Consider the following 17,861-nt stretch of genomic DNA (forward strand, 5'->3'; position numbering starts at 1 on the left):
TACCACTGTTCTTGAGTAACATGAACTTGATGGCATATTAAGAATGAGCCTGGCTTCTCAGCTCTCTGTAGCTCTCAAAAGGAAGCTCCAGGACAGTGGCCAGGTCAGCAGGAAGCTCTACCTGCAGAACTTCAAAGAGACAAGATGCTACCTTTCAGATCATTTTGTTGTTGTTTAGTTGATAGGTAGTGTCCAGCTCTTATGCAACCCCATGGACTGCAGCCCACCAGCCTCCTCTGTCCATGGGATTTTCCAGGCAAGAACACTGGAGTTGGTTCCCATTTCTTTCTCTCAGGGATCTTCCGAACCCACCGATACAAGCCACACCTCCTGCATGGTCAGGCAGGTTCTTTACCCCTGAGCCACCAGGGAAGCTATGCAGATCATAGCACACTGGAAAGATTCACCTCCCAGGGCCATCCTACCCCCTGGGGGTGCAGACTTGGCTTGCCTTCCTCACAAGGTGCAAAGGCCATCAGCAACTTTCCCCACACTTAGCACTTTTTCTGACTCTCTGGCTCTTTCAGCTGAGGCTGCAATGTTAAACCCACAGTTTTGTAAATTAATTCTTTGAAGATTCACTCTTGTCAGCTAACTTTTCTCACTGCAATAAACCAAGGAAGTCACTTCCTTACAACCAAATTTTCCACTTTCATGTACTCCCAAGCCTTTTTAATTTAAGACAGTGTTCCAAAATCTCTACTCAGCAAAACTCACTGGGAATCTCAAAAATGTTCACTTAAAATTCGTGGGGAAAATGATGAACCCATCTTGGTCTTGGATTTTAAAAACTGGGTATATCATCAGGAGGGCTTCTCTGGTGGCCCACACAGTAAAGAATCTGCCTACAATGCAGGTAGAATGGGGAAGATCCCCTGAAGAAGGGAATGGCAATCCACTCCAGTGTTCTTGCCTGGAGAATTCCATGGACAGAGGAGCCTGGAGGGCTACAGTCCATGGGCTTGCAAACAGTCAGACACAACTGAGTTACTAAGACACACACACACACACACACACACACACACATATTATCATCATCATCATCATCTGGGATAAGAAAAGAGGCAGAAGATGAAGAAGCATTCAGCCAGCATTTGACTTAAAATAGTCCCAGTTTTCCAGTTTTGTTTTCCTCTCCAGGCTCAGTTCAGCAGTCAAGTATGCTTTGAACAGACTGGCCAAGCTACAGGTAAGTGTTGCTACAGGTGAGAACTTAGAAAAATGAGCCACTGTCTCTGCCCTCCACGAGGTCACAGCTGAACAGCATCCGCCATGGGGCAGACAGTCTTCAAAGGTGCAGGGGTGTCCTGGGGGCTCCTCTGGGCTAGGAGGCCTGAGTCCTGGCTTGGGTTCTGACTGCACCCCTCATGTACTCCATAAATTTGGGTGTGTCTCATCCCCTCCTGAATTTCAACTTACTCATCTTCTAAGAGAAAAAAAGGTAGAACCAGATGATAACTAAGATTCCTTCTCTCGCTCGCTTTCTAAGAGTTAGGAAGAGAAAAATGTTCCAGGAGAAAAACAAAAGTTCTAGCAGAAATGAAGAGAGGGCTTGTCTTCGGGTTGATGGGGTAAAGTTCTGGGAAGGTGGCCATGCTGGGCTTTAAGAAACACCGAGAACATTGATAGATCTGGAAATGAAGTGCTGAGAGACATTTTTGTCAAAGGAAACAGATGACATCCCAGAAGCTGGGAGAGGAAGGGAGACCAGGAAGGTAAGCAGAGGGGAGACAGAAGGAAGAACAGGAGGAGCGCCACCTGACAAATAAGAATAACAGGATCTGCATAGCGCTCTATAGCTCACAGAGCAATTCCAGATACACAGGCTCATTTAACTCTCATAACAAAACTGGGAGGAAGGAATTGGCATTTTACCCCTTCTATTGTCTCAAGGGGCTTCCCTGGTGACTCAGACGATAAAGAATCCACCTGCAATACAGAAGACCCAGGTTCGATCCCTTGGTTGGGAGAATTCCCTGGAGGCGGGCATGGCAACCCACTCCAGTATTCTTGCCTGGAGAACTCCATGGGCAGAGGAGCCTGGCGGGCTACAGTCCATGGGGTGGCAGAGAGTCAGACACAACTGAGCGACTAACACGTACACACACACATGGACTCAGAGTGGCTCACACGTCTGGTAAGCGGTAGAGCCAGGACTCACACTGAGGTCTGACTGACTGCAAGCCCCACACTTCACACAACCACGATCACAAGCTCAGCAGGCTGCCCCCACACAACAGAGTGTCCAAAGGAGGTCTGCACACGTGTCCCTGGCTGTGCTAATGGGTAAAGTGATCTCCAGAGGAGATGAAGAACCATGCTGTGTTCTGATTAGCCCCGGACCACAGCTTTCAGCGCTAGGTCCCACACATCGTAAATCGCCCAATTGGAACACTGCAGAGAATGGATAGTAGTCCTAAAGCCAAGCAATGTTAGCCGCAACTGAGGAATCCTGGCGCATTTGAGTGAAGAAGATATCGTGGGTACACAGTGTACTAGAATTATCTGAAGGGCTATTATATCAGCCAGAGTCCCAACTGGAAACAAATGGCTTAATCCAATTGGGGTCATTCAAGGAAGATTTGTTTACGAAGGGACTGCTTGCAGTGGAATGGGTTTGAAATAGTGAAAGTTGCTCAGTCGCGTCTGACCCTTTGTGACCCCAAGTTCTATACAGTCCATGGCATTCTCCAGACAAGAATACTGCAGTGGGTGGCCTTTCCTTTCTCCAGGGGATCTTCCCCACCCAGGGATCAAACCTAGGTCTCCCGCATTGCAGGCGGATTCTTGACCAGCTGAGCCACAAAGGAAGCCCAAGAATACTGGCGTGGGTAGCCTATCCCTACTCCAGTGGATCTTCCTAACTCAGTAATCAAACCGGGGTCTCCTGCATTGCAGGCAGATTATTTACCAACTGAGCTATCAGGGAAGCCAGGAATAGGTGTAAAGGAACCAAATGAATAAGGCTAGAATAAGAGACGCTGTTCCCCTGAGACACAGAGTATTTAAAGAGGAAGTTGTTTCTAAAACCTGAAGAAAGTCAGTAGAGAGCAAGTCTCCTTGGGAAAAAAAAAAAAAAAAAGTATCAATAAGAACAAAGCCAATTAGAAGGAACCCCCCCAGGCAGGCACCTGAGTAATTCACTCTTTTCAGCTTCCTCTCCTCTCTCCTTTCAGCCTCCTGCCAGGACACTCCTGTGGCCAAATCCAACCAGAAGTCAGAGCACACAGGACCCCATGGATGAAACCCAGTGAATTCCACACAGGTCAGCCTCGAAGGGCAGAGGGCAGAGTGACAATGAGGAGGAGGTCTGGAGAGGCAGAGGGATGTTATCAGCCATGGCTGTTCTTATAGAAGAACTAGACTTAGGGATGAGACCATAAGGGGAATGGGAAGGTAAAGAAGGAAGTAGGTCCAAGGAGACTTTATTTGGAAACGAATTTTAGCTAAATTTTACAATAGAAAGGAAGAAATCAATAGTCAGAGAGGGAGGGATAAATTAGGAGGTTGAGATTAACAGGTACACACTACTTTATATAAAGAGATCACCAACAAGGACCTTCTACATAGCACAGGGAACTATACTCAATATTTTGTGAAAGTGAAAGTCACTCAGTTGAGTCCAACTCTTTGCAACCCCAAGTTCTATACAGTCCATGGCATTCTCCAGACCAGCATACTGGAGTAGGTTGCCTTTCCCTTCTCCAGGGGATTTTCCCAACCCAGGGATCAAACCCAGGTCTCTCGCATTGCAGGCGGATTCTTGACCAGCTGTGCCATAAGGGAAGCCCAAGAATACTGGAGTGGGTAGCCTATCCCTACTCCAGCGGATCTTCCGGACCCAGGAATTGAAGCAGAGTCTCCTGCATTGCAGGCAGATCTTTAGCAACTGAGCTATCAGAAAAGCCCTTTTTATAATAACCTGTACAGGAAAAGAATCTGTAAAAGTATAGTCATATATATGATATACATTAATATGTATCAGTTATAAATGTATGTCACTTATATATATATATATCAATATGTCAGTTACATATATAACTAACATGATTCTGTAAATCAACTATTCAGTTTTTAAAAAGTCTCCCCCTCCAAAAAAAATAGGAAGACTACTAGTTCATACTGAGCTTCCCATCGCCAAAATACAAGTCAAGGGTAGAAGATCAGAGAGTCACAAATTCTCTATCGGAAATTCAGTGGTAAACTGTACTCAATGACTTGCAAAGTTTCTTCTAACCTTGATATTTCAGTACTTCATACATAACAAAGGAGATAAGTAGAATAATAGAAGGGACTTTTTAAATCTATCTAAAATTTCCCCCAATCTTCCTCCTCAACTGCCGGGGACCAGCCCCGGCCGATCCAGGGTATTCGAAGGAGAGACGGCGTAGGCGAAGATCAGGAAACAACTGCTTAATTAAACATTAATTAAGGATATAAAGAGTAATAGAATAAGGATAGCTCAGTGAGGAAATTCAGTGGAGAAAAGAGGCTGAATAATTCAGCCAGAAGGTAAGAGAAAGAACGACATGGTGAGACCAAGTTTCGGTGAACAAGGCCCGCACTTTATTTTCCAAAGTAGTTTTTATACCTTAAGTTATGCATAGAGGATAATGGGGGAAAGGGTAGAGTCCGGCAGCAAGTCAGGCTTTCTGCCTGCAAACTTATCATATGCAAAAGCTTTGGTGATTTGCATCATCTTCTGGCCCGGAGGCCTGTTAACATTTTAAGACCCTTTCTTCAGAAAACTTATTTTTCTCAAAAGGTGATTGGTCAGGAGCCACCCTCCAAAAGCATTAGATAAAGTTGCATTCCTACAGCGCAAAGATGTGGTGGGCTATAACAAGAAAAAGAATTAACTCAAGGGTCCCAGGTTACAAACATTAAAGCTACTACTTACACCAATTATATTAATCAATACACTGCCAGGGACACAGCAGGTAAGGGATATGGAAACTCAGCAGCAAACATTGGCCCAACAAGTGAAAATCCCTTCACCAATACAATTTCTAATCAATCTTTTAACTGCTCAAAAGAATCTGTGTTTAGACAGTTTAGAACATCTCCTGCCTCTCACAGTTGGGAGGCTCTGAACAATCACATGTGGCGGGAAAAACCTATTCAGGCAGGCTAGAGGATTTCCAAAGGAGTTTGTAGGTTAAACACTGTCACACCCAGGAATTATTAACTGGAGCTGTAAGCTAACTCTTTTTTCAGAGAGAGGTAGTGGGGGACAGCCCCCCGTAAAGTCAGAGGTGTAGGTGAAAGCTCAAAGCAGAAAGTAGGCAGACTCTGGTTTTGGGGGTATATGCTCGAGAATTTCCAGGGGGACTCCTGAAGCTCGATCCCGCCTTTGCGTATGCCGAGCCTCCTTCCTCATGACCTTTGTCATGGGTGGAGTTCCTCACACTGGCTCCCGGCAGTGATAGAATTCCAGTTGAGCTATTCCAGATCCTGAAAGATGATGCTGTGGAAAGTGCTGCACTCAATATGCAATATGCAATATGCACTCAATATGCAATATGCCGGCTCCCGGCACTCAACCTTTTTCCAAATTAAGTACCTGCATTCATTGCCTAGAAGATAATAAAGGATGTTTATTGACTAAGGATGGTACCCCAGAGTTAAAATTCTGATTAGGTAGAATTCTGAAGTCTTTTGAGTTTTTTAAATGTATCTCTTCTTTGGTTTATTTTGAAAATAGGATATGTTGACAAGGAAAGGGAATATTCTTTTTTACGTGATTTTTTTTTTTTTTTGGCCAGTCCACATGGCATGTGGGCTCTTAGTTCCCAGCCAGGAATCTAACCGGTGCCTCCCGCATTGGAAGCACAGAGTCTTAACTACTGGACAGCCAGGGAAGCCCAGGAGTGGTGGTTTTTATTTTTAGACCAAACAACTTAAGAAGACCACTTTCTATAGTATCTCAAGACATCTCAAAATTTTCAGCCATAATTTCCCCAGAATCTTTCTAAAATGGAGTAAAAAACTACAAATAAGGGAGTAGCTGACAAGTGACTTGCAAACTTTATTAACCTTTAGGTTTTTCCCTCTTGTTTACCAATAACTATAACAATATGTTCTGCTGACTTATTTACCCAAAGAGCTACATTGTGAGGACTGCCAAGGTTAATTAAAATCTAGATTTGCTAATGTTTCCATTTCCTGAATTTTCAAACAAATGCTTTAGAAGACTTTAGCAACTTCATAATTAGCCATAATGTATTTCATATACTAGAGGCATCTCTTGTGGGGTTTGTGTTAAATGTTGTTCTGAGTGAATAATAGTTCCGTTAACTCCATTGTTACTAAGTAATTCACAGTCAGTTAGAAAACCAAGAAGGTCATTTGGAATTGTGTGCATTGAAAATTGCCATACCTTGGTTACACAATGTGCTTTCTATTATTTCACAATGTCTCCAAGAATGGAACTAATAAAGCTGATATTCCATGGTGTAGGGTGCAGACTAGCAGTTTGATGTACTTTACAAGGAACAGATTAATCTATTCAATCAGAGAAAAAGACCACCCAAGGTTTAACTGCCCAGGTGAGATGCAAAGAAAAACTGGCTGACAACTATTTTCTTGCAGAATTAAATGGATCCAATTGGCATATCTCCCAAACAAGCATGACAGAGCCATAGGTTGATGGATTCCAGTCCTGTTCTAGGAAAACTGTGAATTAATTCAGTTATGTTCAGGAAGCCGAAACACTGCAGCCATTAGGGGATCTTTTAGAAGTCATGGTTTTTATTTCTTTGTTCCTACAAAGAAGACGTGATTGTGAGCTCAAGCCATGTCACAGCACATCAGCACAGAACACTGCCCGCCCAGGCAGGCCCCTGAGAAGGGCAAGAGGAAAACTCGTGCCTGGGAAAATCTTCAAAATGCAATTCTCAATGCCAGAATTTCACCTAATCATCACAAAATTCTTGCCACCTACATAATCTCTCCTACCCTCTCCCCAGTATAAGGTGTTTTTTTTTTCTTTCTTTTTTTTTTTCAGTTTAAGGTTTTTAAGTCCTAAACCAAAAAAGCAATGCCTGTCTCTTCTCTGCATTCATTCAACAAAACCCACCTTCATTCATACACTTATTCACATTCGTTACAGACGTGTAGGCTCTTCAACTACATCAGGCAGGTCTTCACAGACCATGTGTCATCCCATTGGCACACTAAGTCTGCCGTGCATGAACGTCATTAGGGTTTTTATCATTATTTTTTGTATTTTTGCTCCCTCACAACAATGCTGGTGTATGTGCTTGCTAATGCAGCATGGCTCACAGATGCAGGGACAGCCTTGCATGGGTAATGACTGTTGAAAGTGAAAATGTTAGTCGCTCAGTTTTACCCAACTCTTTTTGACTCCATATTAGCCTGCTAGTCTCCTCTATTCATGGGATTTGCCAGGCAAGAATGCTGGAGTAGACTGCCACTCCCTTCTCCAGGGGATCTTCCCAACCCAGGGATCAAACCCAGGTTTCCTGCATTGCAGGCATATTCTTCACCATCTCAGCTACCGGGGAAGCTCCCACATGGGTGATGGACTTGCCCAAATCACCTGGTGCCTTAGTCCACTCAGGCTGCTGTAACAAAAATACCAAAGACTGGATGGCTTAAAAACAGTGGACACTTCTCTCTCACAGTTCTAGAGGCTGGAACTCCAAAATCAAGATGATGGCAGATCAGAAGTCAGGTGAGGGCCTGCTTCCTGGTTCATAGTCTTTCTGTTGAGTCCTTGCCTGAAGGGACAAGGGCTGTGTCCTGGGGTCATTTTTATAAGGGCACTAATCCCACTCAGGAAGGCTCCACCTTCATGACCTCGTGTGTGTGCTAAGTCACTCCAGTTGTGTCCAACTCTTTTCAACCCCATGGACTGTAGCCTGCCAGGGTCTTCCGTTCATGGGGATTCCTCAGGCAAAAATACTAGAATGGGTTGCCATTTCCTCCTCCAATGACCTCATCATGACCTTCATGACCACCTCATGACCTCCTTCATGACCTCCTTCATGACCTCATCACCTCCCAAGGGCCCACCTCCTAATACCAACATATTGGGGTTAAGTTTCATCACCTGAATTTAAGGGGAACACAAACATTCAGCTTATTATACCTAGTTAATAGTCACAGAGCTTGTGTTGCATTCCAGGTGAGTCTGACAGCAAATCCCATAATCTTTCTACTGTAGCAAACTATTTCAAGCATGACAGTGTCCACCATTTTCTCATGAGCTCCACCAACAATCTTATAGAAGACTCATCCTGGTCACTTCCAGTGGGCTCACACATACAAATGCCTGGTCCTCATTAACCACTTCCCATGTGCCAGGCAATATTTAAATGCTTTTGAGCTGCTTACACACCATTCAATCCTTACAGCTATCATGAGGAGACTGATTAGTATTATTCTCATTCAACAGATGAGAACAGCGAGGCACAGAGGGGTTAAGGAACTTTCCTAAGATCACACAGCCAGCACATAGAAAAACTGAGATTCAAAACCAAGTAGTGTGGCTCCAGCGTCTGTGCTTTGAACCTCTGTATTACCCTCCATCATCATACTCAGTCTTCATTTATTCAGTAAGCTACCACTTACTAAATGCCTCCTATGTACCATCAGTGAACAGGTCCTGGGCATTCGAAAGGTAATAAGAGGGTGTGGTCATTTCTGTGCTAGAAAGTACAGAATAACGGGAGGGAAAGATGTCAAACAAGTGAGAGCAATGGAGGAAAACACACAGTGAGGAAAAAAGATAATGCAGAGGCAGGGGACAGGGTCCTTTAGACAGAGTGGCAGAAAAGGCTTCCTGGATGCAATTTGATGAGATTCATAACTTCAGAGAAATATAAATGATGGATAACAGGGACACAGATTCTCCCTTCGCAGTTCATTTCCCCGGCCTGAGTTTACATCTCAGCCTGGACGCTTCCCAGCGTTGGGGCTTTGAATAAGTTACTTCTTTGAGATCCCATTTTTGTTTTTGTTTAGTCATTAAATCATGTCTGCCTCTTTTGTGACCCCATAGACTGCCAGGCTCCTCCGTTCACGGGATTTCCCAGGCAAGAATACTGGACTGAATGGCCATTTCCTTCTCTAGGGGATCTTCTTGACTCAATAATCGAATCCGAGTCTCCTGCATTGGCAGACAGATTCTTTATCACTGAGTCATCAGGGAAGCCCCTTAATCAGCTATGTTGATCTCTCAGTCATGTCCAGCTCTTTGCAACTCCATGGACTATAGCCCACTAGGCTCCTCTATCCATGGAATTCTCCAGGCAAGAATAATGGAGTGGGTAGCCATTCCCTTTTCCAGGGGATCTTCCCAACCCAGGGATCAAACCCAGGTCTCCCACATGGCAGGCAGATTCTTTATCATCTGAGCTACCAGGGAAGCCCTCCAATACAAAATAAAAAGTTTAAAAAAAAAGGAGGATTAAGAAGAAGAGTGCAGCACCCCACATCCCGGCCAGGATGACAGGAGGCTGGGGCCAGTGGTTAAAAACAAATACAGCAGGTATGAGCGAGGCGCAGCTTTCCTGATGGGCTCACGGCTCACCACGAGGCCCCGGGGGGCCTTTGCTTAGCATCCTTGTGTCGTTAAACTGGGACCCTGAAGGCAATCGACACAAAGCTCAGCTGGAGGGGAAAACGGCACACAACAGATCAGCTCTACCTGTCAGTTATGGTTCCAGAGACAGACAGCCTTTCTGAACACTGTTCTGCTAAGTGGCAAAGCCACTACATCTTATATTTTTCAAGAGGTAGGTCAAAAAAACATTGTAAACATGAAAGTGATGACTGTTATCAAAACAGAAAGAAAAACAAATTGAACGAGGAAAACTTTCGAACTTCTACATGTCAAAAAAAAATCCCCAAACAAAATTAAAAGGCAAAAGATAACCTAAGTAGGAAAATATTTGTAACTTAGCAAACATGAATACAGAGTAGTTTGTACAAGTTAATGTAAAATGTACATCTTTCTTTTTTTCAGGAAAAGGGCATTCACAGAAGAACTATAAACAGTCAATAAGCATTTACAAAATGTTTATCCTTACTGTTTACCAGGAATGCAAATTAAGATAAGGTACCTTTTTTTTTTTACCTAATTGGCAAAAATGATCTTTTTTCTCTTTTCAAAATAATACTTAGCACTCTTGAGAGTGCCACAGTGCAGGCCTTCTCCCACAGGTCTATAAGAGAATAAATTCCAGGAAAGCAATTTAGCTAAATGTATCAGAAGCCCTAGAAATGTTATCTTCTTTGATCTAGTAATTTACTTCTGGGAATCTGTCCCAGGAAAATCACCAGAAATGTGGATAAAGATTTATATTCCAGAGTTTTTAATATACTGTTATTTATATTGACTAAAAAAAAAAAAAGGAATGCAAGCAACCTAAACAGCAAAAAAAAAAGAATTAATAAATTAAAGAAAGGGGAAGGATAAATATAGTGGAGAGACAAGACAGAATACTAAAAGATATATATTCAAGAATTATTTGGCGACATGGGGAAATGTTCCTGATATAATGTCAGTTAAAAAGGAAGGCTTGGATATTATTCTTTTAAAAGAGAATACTACACGAGCATATATGCACACACAGTGATACATTCACTCACATGCTCGTAAGACAGGAGGAAACACAGCAGAACACCGACAATGATGATCTCTAAGCGGTACATTACACATGATGTTTTCCTTCTTTAGATTTTTCTATATCTCCCCAATTTCCAAACTAACATATCAGGTTGGCCAAAAACTTCATTTGCATTTTCCATAACATCCTATGGAAAAACCCAAACAAACTCTCTGGCTAACCCAATAACAAAGAAAGGCAATGCCAAAGACTGCTCAAACTACCGCACAATTGCACTCATCTCACATGCTAGTAAAGTAATGCTCAAAATTCTCCAGGCCAGGCTTCAGCAATACGTGAACCGTGAACTTCCTGATGTTCAAGCTGGTTTTAGAAAAGGCAGAGGAACCAGAGATCAAATTGCCAACATCCGCTGGATCATGGAAAAAGCAAGAGAGTTCCAGAAAAACATCTCTTTCTGCTTTATTGACTATGCCAAAGCCTTTGACTGTATGGATCACAATAAACTGTGGAAAATTCTGGAAGAGATGGAAACTGTGGAAATCTCTGAAAGAGACCAGACCACCTGATCTACCTCTTGAGAAACCTGTATGCAGGTCAGGAAGCAACAGTTAGAACTGGACATGGAACAACAGACTGGTTCCAAATAGGAAAAGAAGTACGTCAAGGCTGTACATTGTCACCCTGCCTATTTAACTTATATGCAGAGTACATCATGAGAAACACTGGGCTGGAAGAAGCACAAGCTGGAATCAAGATTGCAGGGAGAAATACCAATAACCTCAGATATGCAGATGACACCACCCTTATGGCAGAATGTGAAGAACTAAAGAGCCTCTTGATGAAAGTGAAAGTGGAGAGTGAAAAAGTTGGCTTAAAGCTCAACATTCAGAAAACAAAGATCATGGCATCTGGTCCCATCACTTCATGGGAAATAGACGGGGAAACAGTCGAAACAGTGGCTGGCTTTATTTTTCTGGGCTCCAAAATCACAGCAGCTGGGGATTGCAGCCATGAAATTAAAAGACACTTATTCCTTGGAAGAAAAGTTATGACCAACCTAGACAGCATATTAAAAAGCAGAGACATTACTTTGTCAACAAAGGTCCATCTAGTCAAAGCTATGGTTTTTCCAGTGGTCATGTATGGATGTGAGAGTTGGACTATAAAGAAAGCTGAGTGCCAAAGAATTGATGCTTTTGAACTGTGGTGTTGGAGAAGACTCTTGAGAGTCCCTTGGACTGCAAGGAGATCCAACCAGTCCATCCTAAAGGAGATCAGTCCTGGGTGTTCATTGGAAGGACATGTTGAAACTGAAACTCCAATACTTTGGCCACCTGATGAGAAGAGCTGACTCATTTGAAAAGACCCTGATGCTGGGAAAGATTGAGGGTAGGAGGAGAAAGGGGCAACAGAGGATGAAATAGTTGAATGACATTACCGACTTAATGGACATGGGTTTGGGTGGACTCCAGGAGTTGGTGATGGACAGGGAGGCCTGGCGTGCTGCAGTTCATGGGGTCGCAAAGAGTCGGACACGACTGAGCGACTGAACTGAACTGAATTTATACACGGTGGTGGTGGTGGTGTAGTCACTAAGTCGTGTCTGACTCTTCACAGCCTCATAAACTATAAGCTGCCAGGCCCCTAAGGTCCCTGGGCTTTTCCAAGGAAGAATACTGGAGTGTGTTGCCGTTTCCTTCTCCAGGGGATCTTCCTGGCCCAGGGACTGAACCCTGGTCTCCAGCATTGCAGGTGATCTCCTGCATTGTAGGCAAGTTCTTTACTGACTGAGCCACCAGGGAAGCCCTACAATATATACATGATACATATATACATTCATTGTTATAATTTTTTAAAGTGTTTTGAAAACAGAATGGGACAAATGAACAACAGCAACACGGATTACTCCCCTCCTACATCCATATCCTTGGAGGCATGTCACCACACTGACTCTGAGCCAGGTGACCCGGTCAGCGGGCTGTCACACATTGTGCTGCAAGCAGAGGCTGAAACGCATTCACACGCTGGAGCTTGTCTGCCCTGGCTGCTCTTGGATCCCACGACAACTACCAGGTGATGGAGCCTGAGTTTGTTTGCGGTGTGATGGGAGACACATGGCTCAGTTACCTCACTGCCCTAAACATAAGCCAGCTGACCTCCAGAAACAGAGCTGCCCAGCCAACTGGCAGCTCACCACCAACACAGAAATACCACCCAGCTGAGCCCAGCCTAGATCACCAACCCAGAGAGTCATCAAATAAATAGGCGGGTGTTCTTTTAATCACTAAGATTTGGGGTCCTTTCTCATGCAAATAAATGACATAGGAAAAAAGAGATGGTTCTCTAGTAGTAAAGAGGGAAAATCCTGAGTTTCTCCATTGCGTTCTTCATTTCGCCTCTCAGTGACACTCTTTCTTAATCTCCAACGTGAGAATAACAGCGCATGCCTCCCTGGGTAGCTGTGAGAGTCAAGTGAGTTACGATGCATGAAAGCATCTGACATATAGTGAGGCTAAATGAATATGGGATGAATCTGAACTACTATTGTTAGGAATTGTTAAGAAGAAACACTTAAGAACATTATAAACAGACGAATCAGGATACACCTACATCCACAGTGTGTTGCTGCTAAGTCGCTTCAGTCGTGTCCGACTCTGCGAGACCCCATAGGCGGCAGCCCACTAGGCTCCCCCGTCCCTGGGATTCTCCAGGCAAGAACACTGGAGTGGCTTGCCATTTCCTTCTCCAATGCATGAAAGTGAAAAGTGAAAGTGAAGTTGCTCAGTTGTGTCCAACCCTCAGTGACCCCATGAACCGCAGCTTTCCAGGCTCCTCCATCCATGGGATAGTCCAGGCAAGAGTACTGGAGTGGGGTGCCATTGCCTTCTCCGATGTTCACAGTGTAAGAATGGGCTAAAAATATTATTTTAGTTGTCAGAGGATTTCATTGTTATGAGTAGAGGATACAGCCTTGGGCTGGAAACTGGGTCCATAATGACTTGGAATGTGGCATAGGATACTTTTTCCCCAAACTTTAAACTTTTTATTTTATATTGGAGTATATCTGATGAACAATGTTGTGATAGTTTCAGATGAATAGCAAAGGGACTCAGCCATACATATACATGTATCCATTCTCCCCCAAACCCCAGGATACTTTTTTTTATATAGAAATTAACTCCTACGTGGTAGTCTCTCAGGTCTGAGCCAACTGCAATAGTGCAAGGGAATATGACTGCATTTGGAGACAGGCATTTAAAGAGGTAATTAAATTAAAATGAAGTCTTTAGAGTAGGCCCTGATTCCCTGATGGCTCAGATGGTAAAGAATCTGCCTGCAATGCAGGAGACCCGTGTTTGATCCCTGGGTTGGGAAGATCCCCTAGAGAAGGAAATGGCAACCCAGCCCAGTATTCTTGCCTGGGAAATCCAATGGACAGAGGAGCCTGGTGGACTACAGTCCACGGGATCACAAAGAGTCAGACACCACTGAGCAACTAACACCTTAACCCCTCAATCCGGTATGACTGATGTCCTTATAAGAGGAAATGTGAACATGCAGAGGCATCAGAGGAAGGACCACATAAGGACACAGCGAGACGGTTCAGTCCATTCGTTCAGTCGTGTCTGACTGTTTGCGACCCCATGGACTGCAGCACCCCAGGCTTCCCTCTCCATCACCAACTCCCGGAGCTTGCTCAAACTCATGTCCATCAAGACAGTGATGCTATCCAACCATCCCCTTCTCCTCCTGCCTTCAATCTTTCCCAGCATCAGGGTCTTTTCCAATGAGTCAGTTCTTCGCATAAGGTGACCAAGTATTAGAGCTTCAGCTTCAGTATCAGTCCTTCTAATGAATATTCAGGACTGATTTCTTTTAGGATTGACTGGTTGGATCTCCTTGCAGCCCAAGGGACTCTTAAGAGTCTTCTCCAACACCACAGTTCAAAAGCATCAATTCTTCAGCTCTCAGCTTTCTTTATGGTCCAACTCTCACTTCCATACATTACTGGAAATACCATAGCTTTGACTAGACAGACCTTTGTTGGCAAAGTAATGTCTCTGCTTTTTAATATGCTGTCTAGCTTTGTCATAGCTTTTCTTCCAAGGAACAAGAGTCTTTTAACTTCATGACTGCAGTCACCATCTGCAATGATTTTGAAGCCCAAGAAAATAGGGTCTGTCACTGTTTCCATTGTTTTTCCATCTATTTGCCATGAAGTGATGGGACTGGATGCCATGATCTTCATTTTTTAATGTTGAGCTTTAAGCCAGCTTTTTCACTCTCCTCTCTCACTTTCATCAAGAAACTCTTTAGTTCTTCTTTGCTTTCTGCCATAAGAGTGGTGTCATCTGCATATCTGAGGTTATCGGTATTTCTCCCTGCAATCTTGATTCCAGCTTGTGCTTCCTTCAGCCCAGCATTTCTCATGATGTACTCTGATTATAAGTTAAATAGGCAGGGTGACAATATACAGCCTTGACGTACTCCTTTCCCAATTTGGAACCAGTCTGTTGTTCCATCTCCACTTCTAACTGTGAGACAGTGGCTCCCTACAAACCAAGAAGAGAGTCCTCAAAAAATTCAAACCTCCTGACACCTTGATGTTGAATCTCCATCCTCTAGAAGTGGAAGAAAAATGAATTTCCATGGTTTGAGCCGCTGGCAGAGGTGACAGTAAATGTGAGTTTCCCAAATGGGTCACTAGGGGGTGATAGTGAGCAAAGCCAGTCGTGTCCAGCTCTTAGTTCCTGGACCCAGGGCATCTATCTCTTCCACAGCCCATCTCACTCCAGGGACTACATTGTCTGTCTCCTCACAACCCCTTGTCCAAGGGCTCCTGGGGCCCAGGTCTGTTTTCATTGCTCTCTGCACCTTTCATAATTCACAGTGCCCGGGATACAGCAAGGGGGAAGAATAGAGGAGAAAAGTGCTTTCTCACAACCACAAACATCATGCCTCCAACAAACATCAATTCTCCAGGCTTCAAACCTGACACAGGGACAATGGGTCAGAATGTTAAATTGGGACCATCCCAAGATACCTTCGGGGATTCCCTCGTAGCTCAGTCAGTAAAAAGAATCTACCTGCAATGCAGGAGACCCGGGTTCAATTCCTGCATGGGAAAGATCCCCTGGAGGAGAAAATGGCAACCCACTCCAGTATTCTTGCCTAGAGAATCCCAGGGACAGAGGAGCCTAGCAGGCTACAGTCCATGGGGTCGCACGAGTCGGACACGACTTAGCAACTAAACCACAAACCACCACCATAAGATACCTGCAAGACAGATAGCTACTCAATTTGGGGTAGTTCCTTAAAGACCCAGAAAATTTTTAAATACCAGCAGCAGCATATGTGTGGTTGAGAAGAGGGAGAGGGATGCCAAAGGCCAGGGTATCCAAGGTAAAGCACCAGACGTTGAAGATGAAACCCATTTCCTTGCCAGGCAAGACTCCCCTTATGAGGGAACTGGGGCTAAGATACAGTCACCTGGGATCACAGCGGAGTCAGGTCTCTGTCCCCAGGACCACATCAGGTTCTGGGAGTGGGAGATAGGAGGGCAGAAAGAGCAACGGTAAAAAGAGCTGGACAAGGACGGGCTCCCTGGCCACAGCCAACCCCGGACATCCTGCTTTGGCCAGAAGGGGCCTGGAAAGGAAGCAGACACAAAACAATTGGGAAAGGTCTAAAAACCACAGGAGTTTGATGAATAAAGCCAAGAGGCTGCCCAGTGATGCAATTCATGGGAGACAAAAAAAGAAAGAAAAGGAAAAAAATAAATAAGAAAAAAGAACTCTCCAATCCTACCCGGGAGCATTCATCATTCAGCGTGACCTTCCAGGAATCTGCTGACAGACACACAGTGTTCTGTGTGACTTTCTGCCTGGGTCCTGGAATGACTGAGAAAAGGAGGAAGGCAGGGAAGGGGCTGGAAAGGGGCCGGGGGAACTGGGGGAATGGGAGGGTTGGGGAGCTGAGGGAACCTTGTTCCCAGCACCGCACGTTGTTGGGCGCCATCTGCTGATGGCCTGGGGAACTACAGCCATCTCCCTGCCCAAACAAAGTTAACGTTTCAGAAAGAAGGTACATGTCAGAGGAGAGGAACGAAAAATTAGATTTCCACACTCTGATGAGCCACAAGCATCCATGTACCTCGAAGGTTACATGCATGTTAGGTGAGAATTGTTCTGCTCGTTTTACAGGTGGGAAACTGAGGTCCAGGGAGACGATCCATTTCACCAAGGGCGAGGCGACCAATGCGTTGTCATTGAAAAATCCATGCTCTTTCTGATCTCATGGAGCCTGGACTCATTCCTGGAGTGTAAATGCTCTGTCAATGAATGACTGGACAAGGCTTGAATAACTGAGTCTTTCTGCAATTTGTCTGTTTGAATCCAACAGAATAAGAAAAACTAAATGCAAAAATAAGAACAGCAGCTCTGTTTGTCAGAGGCACTCAGGAAATGCCCAGGGCTTTATCATCCTCCAAGATTGCAAACTACTTCAAAGCCTGGGAGGGACCTGATTTCTTTCTGACCTCTTCAGAGCTCTGAGCTATTCTGCAGGGACCACATCAGGAAGAAGCTCAAGCTGCACCAGGTCACAGGGACTTGAACCAGTCCCAAGTAACAGGGGGCAGCCGCCCCAGAGAGTTCTGAAAACAACAGTCACTGCCGTCACAGCCTTCCTCCAGTCACCCCTTTTTCTCCTGTCCCAGACCAGGACCCTTCTTCCTCTCCAATGTCTGGTGGTACTCAGGCACATGCAGTCTCTTCATTCTAGGACCTACCTACCTCTTCATCCACCACCACCGCCCCCGCAACTAGTTACCACACAGAGACATATACAGTCAGCTTTCCTACAAACACAGAAGCATGCCTACTATCTATACTCCTGCTAAGTCACTTCAGTCGTGTCTGATTCTGTGAGACCCCTTAAACGGCAGCCCACCAGGCTCCCCCATCCTTGGGATTCTCCAGGCAAGAACACTGGAGTGGGTTGCCATTTCCTTCTCCAATGCATGAAAGTGAAAAGTCAAAGTGAAGTCGCTCAGTCGTGTCCAACTCTTCGCGACCCCATGGACTGCAGCCTACCAGGCTCCTCCACCCATGGGATTTTCCAGGCAAGAGTACTGGAGTAGGGTGTCATTGCCTTCTCCATCTATATTCCTACACGCAGGCAAAAATTGCACAAATCATGGACTCTAGCACAGAAAACTCAACATTCACAGACACACTGGAATCTGACACATCTTTGAATCTT

General features: G+C 44.6%; 1 protein-coding gene across 2 annotated transcripts in view; it reads right to left on the bottom strand.

Moving 5' to 3' along the window:
• The window catches only part of LOC112448828 (uncharacterized), a 123,514-nt gene extending 106,032 nt beyond the window's left edge, over window positions 1-17,482 (bottom strand). Inside the window, exon 1 of one of the 2 annotated variants that reach the window (XR_003037259.2) lies at window positions 16,407-17,481. Coding sequence is in view for 1 of the 2 variants with exons in the window: in XM_059891823.1 (XP_059747806.1) it covers window positions 16,407-16,769 (363 nt within the window). In the remaining variant the exon portion in view is untranslated. Of the gene's footprint in view, window positions 1-16,406 lie in introns of both variants that reach the window. The other variant, XM_059891823.1, reaches the window with a different exon arrangement.
• Between the last annotated feature and the right edge of the window lie 379 nt (window positions 17,483-17,861).

Source organism: Bos taurus, chromosome 11 (genome assembly GCF_002263795.3).
Source record: "Bos taurus isolate L1 Dominette 01449 registration number 42190680 breed Hereford chromosome 11, ARS-UCD2.0, whole genome shotgun sequence".
NCBI lineage: Eukaryota > Metazoa > Chordata > Mammalia > Artiodactyla > Bovidae > Bos > Bos taurus.